Here is a 20,139-nt window from a genome sequence, read left to right on the forward strand (position 1 = left end):
GTCGTGTTTAGCTGTAAAAGTTGTCGCGTTGCTGGAATATCGGCAGTGGTTCACTTGGTGACTCCGATCGATGCTCATCATCTTGGTTTGATCTCTCGGCCGCCTTCGACATGGCTTTCTCTGTGGGTTGACAAAATGAGAATAGAGTTAGTTTACCAAGTCCAAAATTTTTGTTTTCTTAGACCAAAAACCTTCCCAAGCGTGCTGTAAAAGTTTGTAGTACAAAAAAGTACACCGATAACCATTCGGAAGTATATATATATCGTGTGTGTTTGGTTTGAGTGTTCTTTTTTAACTTCGATTGTAGGAAGTACATTTGTGTGTTGGCTGCTACTCCTGTCTGAGCTGCTTTGCTGTCTTAGCTGGTGCTTTGAGCCATACTTACTCGATTTATCGCTCTTTGACTTTTTGGACAACTTTTATACGCATGTTAGGCAGTGCAGAAATTTAGTTTGGAAACTAAGCAATTTGCATTAAATTCGTTTTCAAAACTTTCGCAAACAATTTACCTTTAAATTTACTTTATTGGAAATACAATTTTTTCCCTAAGCTTTAATACTTTATAAAACTAATTTTTAAATTTCGAGATGAATTACTGACCTTATTTTTGTTGCACAAAAATTTTTAAATCAGTTTTATTTCTTTTTGTTTGTATTTTTTTGTTAATCCCTTTCTTTCCTGACTTTCCAATATAATTGCACTTTGGTGATATTATTAAGCTTTGTGCTCATTTGGTGTTTAGCTAATTTAATTAATTTTGTTGTGTTTGTTAGGTTTTGTGTGGGTTTGTGTTGGAGTGCAGTTCTCATTAGGAGCTTATCGGCTACAATTATAGTTATGGCGTGCAGGTTTATTAATTTGGCCAATATTTTATTTCTAGGCTAAGCAGAGTTTTGGGCGTGATTATATATTTAAAATGCATGGCCTGGAAGCTAAGTACTTGTTTATTGTTTATTTATGAATATCGTATAATCGAAACGTGTACAAACCTGGACTTACGCAATCGTATATCTGTTGTTGTTGTTCTTGTGCTTGTTGTTGTTGTACTTGTTCTTTGTTGCTATTGCGTTGCTGTTTATTCTTGTTATCGTTTTTCTTTTTGTTTTTTGTAAGTTTTAGTATTTTTTGTAGTGATTTGTTGCGTTTTGTTTGGAGTGAGTTTAATTTTGTTTTTTATTTTTTCGTGAGTTTAGCATGCTTTAAATCTCAACTTCGCGTGTGTTCTTGTTTGCTGTTATTGCTGTAGTCACTGTTTACTTAGGTGTAACGTACTAGGTATGCATATATGTATGTTTGGAATGTTTCGAACAACAAACTCTGTTTTTTCTTATCGCGTCTCGTGATGCGAACCCTCTCAGTAATCGAATTGCAAAAACACAACGTGAACAAAAATTAAATGCAATGCAAAGGTAAACACAAAAGGTGAACATAAACAACTCGACAGGCTACTTGCGGATTAGTTGTGACTAGTGGGATTTCCTAGAAAAATATGCAAAACAAACAAATAAACATATAAAATTATACGAATGCAAATGCAGGAAATGATACAATAATTAAATAAGTATATAAGTTAGTTAAACAGTAAATATATACCTCAAAAATATATTTTAAAATATAATAAATATAAAAATAATGAATATAATTCCCTCCATTCGAAAAGACCAAAAAATTTCTTTTATTTAGCTTGATATGTTTTTTGGGCCGGGCAACACTGCGTATGCGCAATATGTGAAATATGCAATCTTGCGGAAGTTCATGGAACTCTCATCGATGGTTACTTAATTTATGATTAATTATACATAAACTGGTCGGGTGCGGATGCGAATGCGAATGCATGAGAGGGCAATGTGGGTTTTGGCCACTGGCAATGTTTTGAAATGTACGATTGACTGTTGAAAGTGTCTGAAGTGAAGTGTGGGTGGAATATTGTGTGTTGTGAGAAGGGGTTATGAACTTGGTAGACGCCGGTGAGCACGCAATGAGGTGGGGGTCATGATCTTGGGGTTCGTTTTCGAACGGGGGCTTAACGCTTTAGATTAGATGGTATGCATATGATATGTATTATCATTAATCATCTAGAAATCAGAAAGAGTCGAAAGAAGATACATATATAGAGATTAGAAGAGCATAGAGTTGACAGTTTGAAAATGGTGGGGTCTTCTGGCATGGTTAGATTACACTGAATTAACGCTTAGGTATATACATATATATTGGTAGATAACTGTTTCGATTCGGAGAGCGTATTAGTAAGAACATAAACATGGAACGAAAACTCAACTGCAAGGCATTGCGTATACGTTTGAATTTGGGGTTTGCTTTTGGGATATCGATTGGAACTTAACGCAAAGGTAATCTGCTGGTAGGAGACCTAAACTAATCCTGGGTCAACTGTACTTACCGGCCACAATCTTGCTGACCTGCATCACCTGCTGGGCCAGGATTTGGTTCAGTTGCAGCAGGTGTTCGCGCTGCTTCTTCTCGGCGGTGATTTTGCTCGGCGGCAGGCTCTCGTTTTCCTGGTTTAAATAATAATTTTATAATATTAAATAATATATTATCTACTGCTAAAATAATAGACTTACATTGCTGCTTATGGGCGCCTCGGAGAGCATTTTCTTGATGGACTCCACCTTCTCCTGACGGCGCTTCTTCTCCTCCGGCGAAAGTTCGGGCGTCTGTTTTGTATAAAAATTTATTATGAGTAAATTATATATGGTAAATTATATTTTTATTTTTTGCTTACTGTTTCTGGTATGTAACGCTCAGGTATAACTATTTTGTTGGGTGCCAGCAGCAAGTTGTCTATGGTATTCTCCGAAATCTTTTCTCCCTGTCCCAAAGCAGAACGAACCACATCAGGGGCATTCATACGAGGTCTTAAAGCCACCTCCATGTCCAAATCATCACGAGCACGCCAGTTGGTATTCTAAAATATGAAAAATAAATATTAAACAACATGTTAATCCTGAAGAAACCATTTCTGAATGTATCTCTATCCCTATCGTTTTCCCAAACCACTTACATTCCGATTCATATCGTTCTCGGCCTGCACCTTCTCCATGGCCTTCTGGTTGACATTGTTTGGCGCAGTGTAGTGTCGCCTCTTCTCCCGAGGAACAGCCCTTCTGTGCTTGTGGTGTGGTGGAACCTTCTCCACCACCTTCTCGGTGTCCTCGGAAGCCGATCCCGCGGACATTTCGTTGATGATCTGGCGAGCAGCCACGCTCTGGAACACTGGCTCCGGAGAAATGTCCGTCAGGCTCTTGTTGAGGCTCTGCAATGACTCCGTTTTGGTCGGAGAGCCACTCGGGCACTGTCCCTCGAGGGATTCACCTGCTGCTGCAGTTGCTTGGCGAAGTAGGCATTGGCCAGTGGATTCAGGTGCTCCCGCTGCGAGTCCCTCTGCGAATGGTGGTGGTGGTGGCCATTGCTCTGTGGTGCCGGTGGCGGTGGTGGCTGGTGCTCGTAGTTGCTGTTCCGATCGTAGTCGTAGCCATTGCTGTAGTGGTGTCCATTCTGCTTGCCATTCTGCTGGTGACGACTGTGCCGCTGCTTCGGGGGCTCACTGTAGTTGCGTGGCAGCGACTTGGAGCGACTGTGGTGGCCATTGCTCATCTGATCCTCCAGATGCTGGGCATACAACTGCTGCTGTTCCCTCTGCTGCTGGGCATACTGTTCCTCCTCCAAAACCTGATCCAGATTTTGAATGGAGCTACTCAAACCCCTTTCACTGCGATCGCGATTCCTCCGCTCCGATTCACGTTTCACAATCCTCACTGTCTTGATTTCCGGTTTCTCCAGACCAATGGCAAATGGATTGCTGTCCAGAAAGCCATCGCTGTCCACTCCGCTCATCTCCAAAGCATCGCTACTGCCACCGCCATTGTATCGGTTATAGTCACTCAACTTGGTGGAACTATTGGTGTCCACGTAGAGGGGAGTGGATAGGTTCAAGGTCGAGTCATTCAGCTGCTGGCGACTTCCACATCTCAACATATTGGCATCCAAATCGGTTTCGGTCCAACTTGTGGAATTGCTGCGCTTCTTCAGACTGCCATTGGTGGATCCACCGCCATTCATCTCCTTGTTGCCAATTTCCTGGTACAACCTGGTCGAGTTCTCCGTGAGTTGACGAACCGCCGAGCTGAGTTCGTGGCGTTGCCTCTGCATATCGCCAACCAGAGATTGCACACGCTCCAATTCCGATGCCAAAACTGCGGCATTTTGGTCGCCATTAATGTGCGGGCCATCGCCTCCAATTCCATTGATGGCTCCTCCTCTTGTAGCTTGAACCTTCTGGCGGAGGAGGAGAAGCTCCTGCTCCAGTCGAGCGTTTCCCGCCACTGTCTGCTCCAATTTCTGCAAGGTAGAATAACGTTTTAATTGGGTGATTCTTTCATGGGGAAGGCACACATGCAGCAGCGGCCACAAACACGAGAAGTCTTTTGCATTAATCCTACCAATTGAGCTCTTGATTTGACCTTTTTTGTAGGAAAGAAAATCCTATCCTGGTAATCCTGGTATACTGTATACACATCTAAAGTTAATTGTTATAAAATTCACATAATATATTCCTTAGTTCAAGCGTTTATTAATTACATATATTGAATGATATATTTTTATTATTTTTTAGTTAAATAAATTCATTTTTCCCTGCTCAAATATGTAAAACAAACAGGAATAACAAAAATTGTTGATATTAAATATGATTGATATGCAAAAAAAAAAACGGAATTAATAATGACTTGTATAAGTGCAATAAAATTGATTGGCTGAAAAAATAGTTTTACTGACTTTGTTTTCACTATAAAACTAAAAACTTTTTGCTTGTCTATTCTCCTTACTTTCTTTTGTGAATTTAAGTAATACTCTTTCAAATATTTGCTTTTAATGAATCCTAAAAAATTAGTTTTTTGTTAGTTACATAAGCGACATGCGAAGCTCAAGCAGACAAGTAAAACACGCAGCTGGACACAAAATGCAAAAAACTTCTACTAGGCACCTTTGATACCTTTGAGTTCTCGGCGAGTAGCTGATGGACCCGCGACAATTCGCGTTCCAGGATGTGCTGCTGCTTCTTGGCCGCCTCCAAGGCCATGGGCGTGGCATTGCTGTCGTGGATGCGGGCCCTCAATCCTCCCAAGGCACGCTCGAGGTCCTCCTTGTCCCGCTGCAGACTCTGCAGGGTGCCGGACTCCTCCTGCAGCAGCTGATCCAGTTGGTAGAGCTCACGCACCTTGGCCTGAATTCGGAAAAAGGAATATAAATGTTATGAAGTCTAAAATTCATTGCATTGCGCTTTTTTCTGTAGAAATTTATCTTAAAATTTTATAAAGAACACTATATAATATTTTGTTCATTATTTACTGAATACATATTCTGAAAACTTACCTGAAGCTCCGCCTGATTGGGACTGAGTCGCTCCCACTGCTGCTGCTCCTCCTGCAACATTTGTCGCTCCTGCATTCGCTGATTGAACTCCAGGCGATCCAAAGTGGCTGGTTGGGCCCTACCATTTGCATCATTTCGATACAGGGATCCCAGCTTGACCATGTTGTCCACCAAATTGACCAGTGGCTTGCTCTTCTCATAGTGCCGTTCCAAGTCCAAAAGGTGCTGCTTCAAGTAGTCCAATCGCTGGATGCTTTCGGCTCTGGTCAAACCCTCGGCTCCTCGCAATCGATTCTGAGGAGATTTAAATATATTATGTAATATGGTATATTAAGGAACATTTTATAATTTTTAATATTTAATAAAGTTAGATAGATAAAGCATAGAGTTAGTCACAGAACCAGCACCAGAAGTAAGCCAAAACCGCCCAACGATAAACATGGAATTGTATTTGTTTATCCACCTGCACATCGTGAATATCGCTGCAGCACTGTTCAATCGCCCTGGCAGTCTGGCTGCTCTGTCTCCTCAATTGGATCAGCAGGAGGACCAGCTCCTCGTGGGTTCTACTCAGCAAATCCCCGGCCGACACATCCAAGTTCTGTGGGTTTTGTGAATTTATTAAAATTAATTCGTTTCTACCCCCAAAAAAACAAACAACATTTCTATTTCTAACCCCAATTGGTAGCTATTCCATTCAAAAGCTTTAATAAATTCAAAAGCAACTGCTTCTAGTTGTTTACCACCATATTTTATAAACAACGAGTTGCAAAGCAATTTATCGTACATCCCTTTAAGAACTTTTGGTTTAATTGGTAGCAAAAAAATAAAATTTAAAATTAGCGGAAAGCTTTATTATTGCATTGTGTTCTAATTTGCTATAATTATTTTGGTTTGGTTTTTGTCTTTTGTCTTTATAACCCATAGTTTTAATTCAATGGAGGCAAGCTTTATGTGTCACTATAATTTTATTTAATTAGTAGAAGAGCTGAATTTTCATGACAATTATTCTGTTTGGTTATACTACAGAAATATAAACTCTGCTTATTTCCACCAGATTTATGCGAACGGAGGAAAATAAAAGACCGCTAGCAATAATGGAAATATCTAATTAAAATTTAATTTGGTTTCCTGTTCTATGCTAAAATTATGCTTGCATTATAGTGATTCCTGCGTTTAAGAGGGGATTTTAAACTTTCAAATATTGGGAATATTTTTTAAATTAAACGCAAAGGTTATCCCTCTGTAAATGTGAACTTACCCTGATCTGGCTGCTCGTCTCGCGTTCCAGCATATCGATTTCCGCCCTGCTTCCGGTGCGCCTCATCCGGAACTGCTGATGATTTTGGGGCGTGGATGTGGTCAATCCGACTCCGTTTCCGGCGTACAACCCGCGATCCGTGAGCACGGTGTTCTTGGCGTACTTGGTCTCCACAGCTCCGCCGTAATACGGAGTGAATGCGGATTCGTGTTGCATATCCGAGGGATCCGGCTTCACGGTGAGATTGCCCACCGGCAGATTGTTCACATTGCGCACCGAAATCGAGGCTACAATTTCGAATAGGATTAATTAGATAAATATTTCGGATGTTCGGGGGAGGCGGGCTTAAAATAGTTTCAATGCGTGCGCGAAATATTTAGGAAAGCAATCAGTTATCGGTTAGCGAATGCCCAGCAGTTGTACGGAATATTTAATTTGGCTTGTAATTTGTGGCTCTGTTTTACATTTTTAGTTCTTTTTTTTGTCGAGACTACGTTTGTGTGGAAAAAGAATGTGTTGCAACATGTATTTTATCTGTGGCTGCTGCTGTTGGCTCCTACTTGCTATATTTGCAACTGCCCCAAAAAGTATCTATCTATGGATTTGTTCAACTTTACAGATTTGGTGGATGGGTGCTTGGGTGAGAATGTGTGAGTGAGTGGCGTAAATATGTACAAGCGCTTCAATGACTTAATGAGATAAGTGGGTTTCATAAATAAAAATATATAAGTTTGCTTACCAGTTGATTAATTAAACAAAACAACACAACACAACAATAATGACAACAACAACAACAACAGTGACAGTCAACAAAACAAATAGAGCAAATAGCACTATCTAAACTGGAAAACATGATGGGCAAATACACAACAGACACATTAAATAACTCGCAGAGTGCGAAAACCAAAAATGGCAAATGGAGAGCGAGAATCTGAATTGAAACTACGAAAAGTGTTGCATATTTTTTGGGGCGGCGGCGAGCAGGAGTGATATCCTGCCTGCGGTGGCCTCAGTGGTTGTTGTTCGTCCTCGACTTTTTTCCCATCGCCAGGGGATTGCCGTTGGCATCCTCGACAGCACTATTGTTCAACTGCTGGACGATGGAACGCACACTCGAAGTGAGGGGCAGGTGGGCAGATCCTGCTCCTGATGGTGTTCCTATTCCTGATGGTGTTCCTCCTCCTGCTGCTCCTCCTGTCGTTCCTGTGGTTTCGCCACTCCCGTGGTGGTGGCTCTTCATCAGGCCACTGGACATGGCATCCCACTGGCGAATGGTCTCGCGATCCAGCTCATTCGATTTGTGCGACAAATTCGAGGCGGTCTCCTCGCGCAGCACCTCGTACACATCGGAATCGGTTTGGTTCTGATTAAGCGGTGAGTTGGCCATCAGCTGGACATAGACATCGTGCTCGTTGCTCACTGGATGCTGTCGCGGCTTCAGGCTGTCATTCACATAGGTCACCTCGCGACTCAGTTTCGCTTTGGGTGTACTGGCAGCTGGGGGAGCTGCCGTAATCCTGTCCAGATCATCCAGGGATCTCGCATGCCGCTGGCTAACCCTTCGCAAACTCTCCCGCCACAGGGCGTCCTCCTCCCAGAGCAACTCGCCACCTAAAACTGAGAGGTTGGGATGCACATTATTCGGTGTGGCTTTCGTTTCCGACTCCTCATCCTCCGAATCTTCACCAGCACCATCGTTAGGGTTTCCATCATCGGACGGGTTGCTACCACCAATCGTCTTACGAGCGAGATTTGTGTTTTTAGTACTTGTGAATGGATATGAATGGACCGGGTTTAGTGCACCACCACTACCTCCGCTGCTCTCCGGGATCTCTGTAGATTCCACCAGCTGTCGGTTGTTCATTTTGAGATTCTTGTTGCTCAGCTTCTCGTTGTTGTCCTTTTGGCCACTGTAAATGTTCTTACTATCGATTGCCTGATCCTTCTCCACCAAGGCATCCACATTGAACTGGTGTCTATCGATGGGATTGTGGATGTGGGCGATGTTCAATCCATGGGCGTGGATATCCCGCTGGTTATTCAAAGGAGGCGGTGCTGGTAACTCAGAATAGTAGTAAGGAGCTGATTGGGTGGATATATTGCTGTTATTCCGACTGTGCAGGATCCTCAGAGCTGCTGCTCCACTTTCACCCAACTGCTGAATGGAATCGGTGGAGGAGAGAAAGTGAATGTTCCCATAGAAGTGCTGCTCCTCGTCCTCGGCATTACGGAATGTCTTCGGTGGCTTGATGAGATTGGTCAGGATATCCGCTCCTGCGGCAGCATTAGCATCGTTTAGGAGGTGACTAGTGGGCGTGGCTTGTCCAGTCGAAAGGTGCAGATGACTCAGGTAGGTGTCCAATTCGTGGCTACTCAGGGTCTCCTCAAACTGCTCGCTTAGGGATTCAATTTCGCTAATAGATTCCTGGGAAAGTGGTCTCCTGGAACGCTGACGATCCAATTCGGAATCGGATCTCTGCCGGAACTCCACGGACTCATTTTCACTGCTCAAGGGAAGTGAGTTGTTGCTGGTGCATCTCTGCTGTGGTTGCTGTCCCCTCCTTCTATATAGATCCAAATCGGAGGAGGTACGTGAGCTACTATTATCTGTTAACTGGCAACTATAATTGGAATCGGATAAAGTTCGAGCATGATGTTGCTGCTGAGGATTAGGAGCCATCTGCAATCTCTGTGGAGTAACTCTAACCTTGGTAAAGTGATCGGGTAAGGAGAGTCTACTACTCTTTAGAGTAGGACTTGGAACAGCTTTTGGAAGATTCAACGAAGTATTGCTGGCATGCATCTTAGGCAGTTGTTCGTAGGAGATGTTCACTTTACCAGTGCTGTCCTTTCGCTTCACTGTATCATAATGTTCCGAGGAGAATATCTCCTCCGTTTTGAGTTCCTCCATGGGTGGTGGTGAATCTGGAATGGGAGGTGGTGGCAGTATCTCACTATCCGAACTCTCCGCATAATTATTGAGGGGCGTGGAGGCACCCAAGTAATACGAGGCTGGCCTAAAAGTGTCCGACAAACTGAAACGTGATCTGGAGCGCAGTTTCTTGGCCTCCAGCTGCTGCCTGCTGCTCTCGTCATCCGCATCCGAACTGTCGCTGGCCAAAGCCAGTGCGCTTTTGGCCGGCTTAAGGATATCCGGCATGTCCTTGCCCTGTCGCTTTTTGGTCTTCTTCTTCAGAGTCTCCGTGCCCGATTTCTTGCCCTTCTTCAGAGTAGAACGACCCGAGGAGCAGTGGGCTTCCTCATTGGAGGGCAGAGTAGATGCCTTAACCCCCGACAATTCCATGTAGACGGGCTCCGTTTTGGCGTTGAACTTAAAGGCACTCGCTGAACTGCTGCTGCTGCTGGCCAGGCACATTATCTCATAGTTGCTGCGGCAGTCCTCGTCCTCGATGCCCTTCGTCATCTCCACGTAGTGGTTCTCCTCCTCCTCGGCGTAAGTTTCGTGTGTGGCCACCAGAGTGAGGACACCTGGCTGACCCAGTTCCACCTTCTTGGGCGTCATGGGCAGGTAGTGGCTCTCGTCGAATTGCTGGTCCGTGGGCGTGATGGGCTCGTTGACATATATCTGCTGCAGTTCCTTATCCTCCGCTTGTTCCTTGGCTGCCACAGTGGTATCTTCTATATCATCATCGTCCTGAGCGAGGGCTTCGTCTATATCATCATCGGTGTACTCCTCGCAGGCGGTGCTCTCATCCTCCTCCTCCTCCTGCTCCTCCTCCTCTTCATTCTGTTTCTCCACATCCTGCATACATGGCTGCTCCTTTTCAACTTCTTTTCTCTCCTCCCCCGGAATGGGTTTACTTTCCGCTGTCGGAGTCAGGTCCTCCAAATCCTCTGGTTCTGGTTCCAGTTGCTTCTGCTGCTCCTGCTGCTCCTTGAACAACTTGAGTTGCATCAGCATGGGCGTCTCCTCGGGATCGGTAATCGCTGCATTGCCCTCCGGGGATTTGCATTCGGCTGTTGGCTTCCCGAACTCCATGTTCTCGTAGTTGCTGACCAGCTTGTTGTTGTACACGGGCACATAATTGGCATTCTGCGGCGACTTGGGAGCCGTTTTCTTTGGCAAAATGGGCACGGACTCCGCATTAACATCCTGGTTATCCATCTCCTGCTCCTCCTTCTCCTGTTCCACATCCTTGTTGTCCCTGGGCAATTGCAATCGGAGCTTTGGCCTCTCTTCGTTTTGTTTGGGTTGCACCTGAATAATGCGGGTTTTGCTGGCCTCGTGTACTTTCAAAATGGGTTTCAGTTGGAATTTTGCACTTGCATTGCCGCCAGCTTTTGTTGGCGTTGGTGATAATGATGATGATGTTGTTTCTGTTGGCCTGGGACTCTCTAGATTTCTGTTACTGCTACTAAGGTTTGTTACCGCTAACGCCGCTGTTGTTGTTGTTGCCACAATTGCCTGCGAAGCGATTGTTGTTTTTGCTTTTGCTTTTGACGTTGACCTTCCTGCCGTCGCACTATACAAGTTATCATCCACAGGCCCAGCTGCGATTTAGCGATTCGTGCGTTTTGTTAATGTTTTTATTGCGAGTTTTACAGCATTTACAAATTGAGGAATATTTCGTTTTTTTTTCATGTTTAAGAGTTACCAAAGTTCAACGTATACACAACGAATTATTTATGTACGGTATGGAAAAAGAAGAAATATAAAACATTTTTGTATATCTTGCTGGTTGGTATGTAATTAAAATCAATCAAATGGGTGGTCGATTGCGCTATGAGCCCAGATTGAGTTTGAGTTTAATTTGGTTTTATTTGTATTGTTTTTTTGGTTTTATTGGGTTTTAGTGCGAAGTTTACAGCGGCATTTAGTAGTGGAAATACCAAGCACCCGTTTGTCATGATGGAAAAACATATGTATATATGAATGAATGAAACAAATCCGAAACGAAACGAAACGAAACTACGCCAAAAATGTTTACTAAACCCATGAAAGATAGAGATTTCCAAATATAGAAAGAGATTTATGGACTACAGAAATATTGGTTTTACGGTTTACCCTCCTTTTTCCAATGAGAGAAAAAAACAAAAAATCTTTGTGTACATTTTAACTTTAGTTTTCGGCCAACAAATTTAAACTTGGCCAGCAGTTGGTACTACGTGTTGCCTACTTTTTGGCAGCAATTCTAAATTGATTACTCGATACTTTTCAATTTGCTTCTGTCTTTTTGTGTGTGTGTGTGTGTGTGATTGTGTGTAGTTGTGTGCGCACGGCAGGAAGGTATCTTTGTTTGCTTTCAATTTTCGACATAAATTGCTTTCTGTTTTGTATATTATAATTATACGTATTTATTAAGACATAAAACAAGGCCACAAAATAGTGCAAAAACACACAGTTATTAACTACATGAAGCTTTCAATTATTTAGTCTAGCGTCTGGACACGTTTAATTAGCATTGAAAATGGTAAGGCTTATAAATAGTTAATGGTCAGTTCTATGAATGTTTTACAGCAGAGAAAGTCTGCTGTCAAAGGCAGACGAGGTCCTTTATTTATAGATTTCTAAAGTTCTCAGGCGGAAGGGGAGCGCAGCTCGCAATTAAAAGTAAGCAACTTGGTCTGACTACAAAGTAAAGCGAAAAGCAGGCAGCTCAAGGCCTGCCACATAACATGCAACTAACTGAAAGCGAAGCCAACAGCAAAATATGGTAAGAGTAAGAGTAAGAGTAAAGATAAAGTAAGGAACGCAGCGCGGTTAGCAACAGCTATAGATACAGATACATAGATACAGCTACGGATACGTTACGATACTGATGCAGATAGAGATACTCACTACGTTTATGCGAAAGTTTTATTGTTTGTTGAGTAAACACAATTTATAAATGTACTTTATTAAGACATAAAAGAAAAAGTTTTGCTGTTTCATTATTTACTTTACAGACATTTAAATTGTTAATTGATAGCTGCTAGTTGATTAAAATGTATTTCACTCACTCATCACAATTTAAAGTTGGGAGTAAAAAATGGAAAAAAAGAGATATCTTTTCATTAAATAACCGTCATTAAAAAATTGATCTTTCAAAGTAATTGATTTTAATTTAATAATTTAAATATGTTTACTAATTGAACTTGATTTTTTACTTTTCAAGTATTATATTCATATTTTGTGAATTAACTTTCGCACAAACGTAGTTATATATACGAAATAGAGACAGTCACAGAAAAGATATAGACGTTTTACAAAGGGACAGAGTTGAAGCCAAGCAGAATGGGGAGTACGAATAGGAGGTCATCGCTGACCAGTGGCACTCACCCTCGTCATCGGAGGAGTAGTTGTTGTACACCACTCCGCCGGGTCCCACGTTGGCCTGGCTATCGGATCGGGATCGCTGAATACCAGAGGTCGAAGGTTGGTTGCCACCTCCCTGTGCACCACCATTTCCATTGCCCACCAGTCCAGTTTTGCCCGCCTGGGGGGCATAGCGTGCTCCACTGGCCACGGCCGTGGAGGCGAGCAGGATGTTCGGATTGCTGCCCAGCTTGGACATTGCGGACATGTTGCTGCCGCCCTGCTGGATGCCCTTCCGGGTCAAAGGTGACTGCAGCATGCGCTGCTTCCACTCGAGCAGCCGCTTCATGGACTCCTCTCGCTTCCTTTCGCCATCCTGATTGTGCTGCGGTGAGTTGGAGGCACCTGCTCCTCCAGTTGGTGAAGTGGTAGTGGAGTTGCCAGCCGAGTAGTCATCGTCCATGCCGCCAGATCTCTTGGGCAGACGAGCACTGGCGGATCGCAGGAACTGCTCGTTCTTGCTGATGATCTCCTGCGTGGACATCGATGGCGGGAAAATGGAACCCGGATGCACGTTGAGTGGGGGCAGATCCTCCTGCGACTGGGGAGACTGCAGCTGGGAGGCCACCGAGCGTCCCTGGCTGGCGGATCTGCTCATCCGTGGCATGCTACTGGCGGCTCCTCCCTGCGCCTGTGCCTCGGCCAAAAGTTCCTGCCGCTTGTAGGCCCGCTCGTAGGGATTCTCGTAGCCAATGGTGTTCACCCCGGAGTTGAAATCCCCAGCTGCCGTGCGGTAGTTGCCCGCCTGCTGCGGTTGAGCCGCTCCAGCTCCGCCACTCTGCAGGTAGAGGGCACTCTTCCGCATCTTGTCCGCGTAACTCGCCTCCGAGTAGTAGAAGCTGTCCGGCGTGCGATTGATGTCCAAACTGGACTTGGGCCGCGGAGCCCTGCCACTCTCCAGCTGGCTCTGTGCCACTGCAGCAGCGGCGGCAGCTGCAGCCGCCTCGGCACGCGCCTCGTACTCCAGAAAGTCCGCCGAATGGGGACGCACTATGGCCGCCGCCGAGCGGGCACGCAAGTCCATGGTATTGATTAGTTGATCGGCACCGCTGGCCTAAAAAGAGGCAACGAAAAACGCAAGAGGCGGAGCAGGTTAGAAAGGGTTATGTAATGGCACAGTAGGTAATTGGGTTTTTGCATTTTTAACTAGTGAATGCACTGGCAGAAATTTGAAGACTCAATTACTATAAATAAACTATAACTAACAACTTACTAAATAAATATTTTAAGAGTTTGTAACTATAAAGATTTCTTATTTAAATATTATACATCATTTCATTACATAAATACCATTCATTTTAATTTCGTTGTATTTAAATTTTTATACCTCATTATTTTAAAAGGCTTTTCAAGCAACTGATATTTTTGGTTCTTTCCACCTTCATACTTATGATACCTTAATTTTCAAAGTTTAGGTATGCAAAATTGGTCTTAAAAGTAATATTAAGCCTTTGTAACTCCTCTTATAAAAGCAATTTTAAAGTTTTGGGCCAGCTCTTTGCTCGAGTGTGTCAGACTGGCGTGGCTCGCAACTTGTTCGACACTTTGGAGGCGGCACAGCTGGTCTCTTGGCCGGGAACCCGCGGCCATAAATCATGCACGCGACTCATTTGCCGGCTAAGTTGTTAGGACCCCCTGACCTGACCCACTAAACACTGCTGCCCCACCCACCCACTGCACTCCGCATAAAGTTGCACTCGAAGGGAATTGCAGCAGTGGTGGTGGCCAAGAATCAGGGAGACGCGGAGCCTCTTCCTTTCGGGGAAACGTCAGCAATTCAGCGAGCAACCCACTGACACACTAAAGTCCAATTAAATTGTGAGCGGCGAACTCGAGACAGCTGCTTGAAACCGAAAGTTTTTCCGAGAAAGACTCTGGAGGTGTTCTCCACTCCCAATCCCCACTTCCATTCCCATTGCCGTCCATCAATGGAGGAGGCACTTTCGGTGGCAAGCGGCGGCTTTTGTGTGTGCGCTGGCTTTATGGAGTCGGTGGGGCATGATGAGAACGAAGGCGAAGGAGTTATCTCGGAAGGAGCAGGTTGCCGTGGCTGCAAGGGCAAATAAAAGTGAAAAGCTGATACGTGCGGAGGTGCAAGTCTCAGCCAGAAACTTGGCAACTAGGTCAGGGGTCAGGGGAGAAGAGGTGAGGAAATAAAACCCCATCATATTCAACGCCCCCTCCTCGGTTGCGCTCCCCTGGTTTTTGTGCTGCCACTTGCAGTTGCCACGACTTGCGGCAATCAGACAACATCAAGTGGCATCGCAGATGATTTGGTGGGCTGACCTTTGGCCCCCGCCTTGCCACGCCCCCTCGCTCGCAGCTCCCAGCTGAAAGTACCCATAAAGCCGGGGATGCAACGCCAAGTGGCAGGTCATCAGCAATAGCAATCGCATTCGCAATCGCAATCGGAATCGCAGATCGTTGCTGCCCCGGGGGCAGTGGTTTGCCATTTTGATTGCCTTTGAGAATTGCACTCGCTGTTTGTGCCATTAAATCCTCTCTCTGATGACATCTTTTTCCCCTCATTACTTTTCTGCTCAAAAGAGGCTTTAATAAGATGATTGCGATTCAAGTTGCTGTTAAGGTAAAGTTTTAATTCAGAACACGAATATATCTTCTATGGGAAATTCTCAGTTGTGAAAAGCCTTAAAAAACTATTTTAAAAATGAATTGCAAAGTTTCATGTACAAAACCAAAAATCTGTTGTGCTTAGGTAACTAAACCTGTTTCCTATAATTATATGATAATTATTTTCCCATTCTACAGTAACTTGCCTACCTTAAATGATAATTTCTACTTAATCTTCTTTAGAGTATAACTTCCCTATATTTTGTTTAACTTACCTCCAAATGGTTGGGCGTGTACCGCTGCGGCATCGCTGGAACGTGCTTGCTGCCATCGTAGCTGGGCGGACTGAGCGGTCGGCGGTAGCTGGCCGCCTCCTGCATGAGCGCCTCCTGGGCGGACATGGCTCCTCCGCCCGCCAGCTGCGACATGTTGTAGATGTCCTCGTAATCCGCTGCTGCTGCTGCGGCGGCAAAGAGTCGCTGCTGCTTGGATCGCCCGTAGGCATCCGGAGTTCGCCGCTCCGCCTGCAACAGTTGCTGCTGCGTGGGGTATGCCCCATTGGGACCCTGCCGCTGTTGCATTAACTTGGCCATGTACATCTCACGCTCGCCGTAGATCTCCTCTGCTGCTCGCTGTTGCTGCAACCGAGCGATCTGCTCCTCCATGTCCAACTGCTGCTGCTGGAACTGCGCCTCCAGATGATCCAAGGAGTACTGCTGCTGCGCCTGCTGCAACTGCAACGCTGTGGAAACGTGACCCGTTCGCGTGTCGTAGATGGCATGATGTTGCTGCGGCTGCTGCTGCTGTTGCTGCTGCTGAGATCGTTGGTGTTGCTGCTGCTGCTGCTGATAGATTTGCTGCGTGGGCGACATAATGCGGCGACTAGGATGTTGCTGCTGCTGCTGCTGTTGTTCGTTGTGCTCGGGCGAAGGTGAGGAGTAGCCACCATCGTTGATCCTTCTGGGCTTGGGTGGTGCATTGGCATACAGAGGTTGTCCACTTCCACTTCCTCCTCCTCCAGTGCTGCCTGTATTTTCCGAGGACGAAGGCGTCGGTTGTCCCTTACCCGGATGAGATTGCAATGTATGAATGCCGGAATCCGAGTTCTCGCCACTGTGATTCAGCGAGGAGTTAACACTCGGCTCCGATTCCCCGCTGCTGGGTGCCTGCATCAAACTGGCCGCCGCCAGAGCTCTGACCCACTGCATCATGGACTCGGAGTTATCCGCTGCCAACCAATAGGTTCGCATGTTCTGGTGCTCGCACTTGAAGGCGAACTTGCGGTAGATCTTGTCCTCGGGCACACAGGCGGATACGCGATACGAGGGCAGGAGCACCGATCCCAGCAGCTTTTCCTCCTCCGGACCCTTGTAGTAGTACAGGCAGTACTCGGCCAGGACGAACCACCGCTTGCGCCACACTTTCAGCCCGTCTGAGCCCTGCTTGTGCAGCCAACCGGAAAGGGTCACCGGTGTGGAGGGTGGTCGCTTGGTAATCGGTGACTTCAGCGCCTGAATCGAACCGGCACTCTTCTTTCGATCCAATGGCGCGTGACTGGGACTCTTGGCCGAGTTCGAGGAGGAGGACTCCTCCGAACTGGGCGTGGCCTTGGGCTTGACCGCCGATATCTGGGTCTGACAGGCCTGGTTCACCACATGACCGGGATGATTTTGCTGGATGTACACGGTGCCATGTTCACTGCCCGGCGTTTGCAGGTCGTTTTTGTGGCGATGTTGCTGCTGCTGTTGTTGCTGTTGTTGCTGCTGTTGCTGGTGTAATTGCTGTTGCTGTTGTTGCAACTGCTGCTGTAGCTGTTGCTGCTGGGCGTACAATTGCTCCTGGTAGTGCTTGGGCATTGCAGGTTGCTGCTGCTGTTGCTGCTGTTGTTGCAACTTGAGAGGACCCTGAGCAGGTTGGTATTGATTTTGCAAATTAAGCGAAGAGGGAGGAGCTCTCTGCTGCTGCTGCTGCTGTTGTTGCTGCTGTTGCTGTTGCTGCTGGTTCATGGCAGTCATATTGGACACCATGCTGGGCGACTGACTCATATGGTAATGGTTCGTGGGCGGGTTCATGGCCTGTCGCATGGCGAACGTTCGCTGCTGCTGCTGGGCAGCCTCACTTTGGGTGGCCAACTGCGCCTGCATTTTGGCCGCCTGCAATTGTTGGTATTGCGATTGGAGGGCCGAAATCGGATGGTGTCCGGCCATGGCATTGCTGGCCTGCAATCTCCCGGCGGCGGCCAAGTAGGTTCGCTCCGTGGGCGATTGGTACAGCTGCTCGCCGGCGGTGCCACCGCTACTCGAATACGATTGGTGGTACGGCGAACTGTGCGAACTGCTGGAGGTTCCTCCTCCTCCACCGCCGTGCTTCATCAGGTTGTGGTGCTTCGACTGCGGCTGCATGTCGATGGGGGAGAGGGGTCCTCCGCCACTGGAACTGGTGGCCGTGGGCGACTGCTGGTACAGCGCCTGACTGTAGGCCGCCGTGCGGTAGTCCACGAGATTCGTCTGGTAGGCCAGCGGCAGCTTCTTCTGCTGCTGCGCCAGGATCGCTGCCTCCTGCAGCTGCTGCAGCTTCTTCGCGTCCATGGTGCCCGCGGTGAAGAGCGGCGGCGCCTCCAACCTGCAGGCGGAAAAAAGAGAAAAAGCGGAAAACCGATCAGAGGAAATTCGCAAGCCAGGCGGAACTGTGATTCAATCAGCTGAGGTCGCCGGGTTTAATTTGCTTGTGTGAACAGGCAGTTAACCCCAGTGAACCCATGCGCACAATATATATGTTATTAGAACTCTGTAAATCTATCTATCCATCACATATTATCAGTAGATTAGTATAAAATATTTTTTTTTATTGTGAAGAATTTGAATTATGGTCATTCATTTTAAAAAGATTTGTTCTTGGATATTTTTTTACTGTTTCCTTTTTTAAGCATTGTCAAAGATTTTGTATAGCTTATATTTGTACATTCCATCGACCCTTAAAATTATATAATTTTTAGATTTTAAAGACTCTTTTAACTTTTTACAAATTAATTTTATTGAATGTAATTTATTCAAACTAATATTCTATTTTTTAGGTTGTATTCCTAGCCACTGAAGGCACCTCCACGAGTATTTAAGCTCACTAGAAATTCCTGCGGCACCGCAAAGCATTTCAGTTATGCCACACATGATTGTCAAAGGGTTAAGCTCTAGTCTGTGAAATTCGCGAGCTGCGGAAGACACGGAGGCCGTGGAAAATGCAACTGGCTCAGCGCGTAATTGACCGTAATTGATTAACTGCAGTCGCCGCTTCAGCCACAAACACACGGCTGACCTTGCAGGGCCTCATTTTCCCAGCGGAAAATGGGAAGGGGGTCGGGAAATGGGTAGATGGGAAGTTGGGAAATGGGGTGTAAAATGGGGTGGGGGAACTTAACCGCAAGATCTACGAGATTTACGCTACTCACCAATCCCAAAGCTGATATATGCAGCCAAACATTTTTGCACTTTATTTTTTGTGACGTGTGATTCGTTAATTCGTTTAATAACTTAATTGGCCCGATTGCCTTAATTCAATTGCACTAATTTCTTTCTCGCGCCCGTCTTTTCGCTTTTATTGTAATGAGTTTTGATTTGATTATTCGATTGGCTGCAAAAACTCAATTAAAACTTTTCGATTGAAATGTGGCGGCCTCTTTTTTTTGCGTCGCTTTTCGCGTGTATGGGCCTCAGATTTTTTTGGGGGCCGCAGACAAAAAAATGTGAATCACTGCCGCCGCCAAGTTGCAATTGAAACTGCGAATGTGTCTATTTTTGTTGGAGGCGGACCACAGATTTATTCGCCGTCGGTTGGTGGCAATTTTGCCAAGAGCAAAAATTTGGTACAAAAGAAATAAAACCAAAGCCAAAAGTCAAACCAAATGAAGAGTCTATTTTTCATATCGATTTATTTTTGGTGTTTGATTTTCGGGGAGTGGTAAACTTAATTTGGCTTAATTCTGTTTTGTGCCAGCCTCAAATTTGTTTATTTTCCGCACACTCTATGGGAATCAGAAAAATCATAAATTCGTTCGAGCTTCCCAGAGCGGTAAACAAAAAATAAATCATCTCCAAGGAAACAATAATTCCCTTGTCGAGTATCGAACACGAATTCGGTTTTAATGCGAGTGAACAAATCGAGTGGACAAATCCAGATACGACACACACGGCAAACATTTGTGAAACAACACCGAACACTCGATAACTGCCATATCGAGTGACCACTTTAATGCAATTTAACGTCGATAACTACGAGATGCAGGACGAAGTGCACGGCTAGATGCATCTGCAATGAGCCCGTTTCGAATGCATTTAACCAAATGAATTATGGATTGCCTTTATTGAGGCTCCGGCACATGCCACATGCCACCAGCGGAAGGGCAAAAATGCTGAACATTTCGTCCCAGCCGAGCTTCTGTTCTTTCTATCTTGTCTGTCTGGGCATTAAATGAATCCCTGACAATGAAAAAAAACCAAGCAGTGCGAAAAAAATCGTTAAAAGGGGGAAAAATGGTAGTAAAACTGACAATGTTTACTATGCTAACGTATTTCCGTAGCAAAGGAAGCAAATTATTCATACCAAA

The 20,139-nt window shown here is 45.4% G+C and overlaps 1 protein-coding gene across 1 annotated transcript; it reads right to left on the reverse strand.

The window, feature by feature from the left end:
- Positions 1–127: 127 nt before the first annotated feature.
- On the reverse strand, positions 128–19,315 carry LOC108091960. Its single transcript, XM_017191366.2, is given in 13 exon segments — positions 128–1,479; positions 2,399–2,516; positions 2,583–2,675; positions 2,744–2,926; positions 3,023–3,297; positions 3,300–4,359; positions 5,012–5,242; positions 5,392–5,685; positions 6,653–6,944; positions 7,699–11,164; positions 12,933–14,022; positions 15,815–18,161; positions 18,985–19,315. Coding segments are annotated over 13 exon segments (9,504 nt in total). The 5' UTR covers positions 19,017–19,315; the 3' UTR covers positions 128–1,456.
- Between the last annotated feature and the right edge of the window lie 824 nt (positions 19,316–20,139).

Source organism: Drosophila ficusphila, unplaced genomic scaffold (genome assembly GCF_018152265.1).
Source record: "Drosophila ficusphila isolate 14025-0441.05 unplaced genomic scaffold, ASM1815226v1 contig_791, whole genome shotgun sequence".
In the NCBI taxonomy this organism is placed as follows: domain Eukaryota; kingdom Metazoa; phylum Arthropoda; class Insecta; order Diptera; family Drosophilidae; genus Drosophila; species Drosophila ficusphila.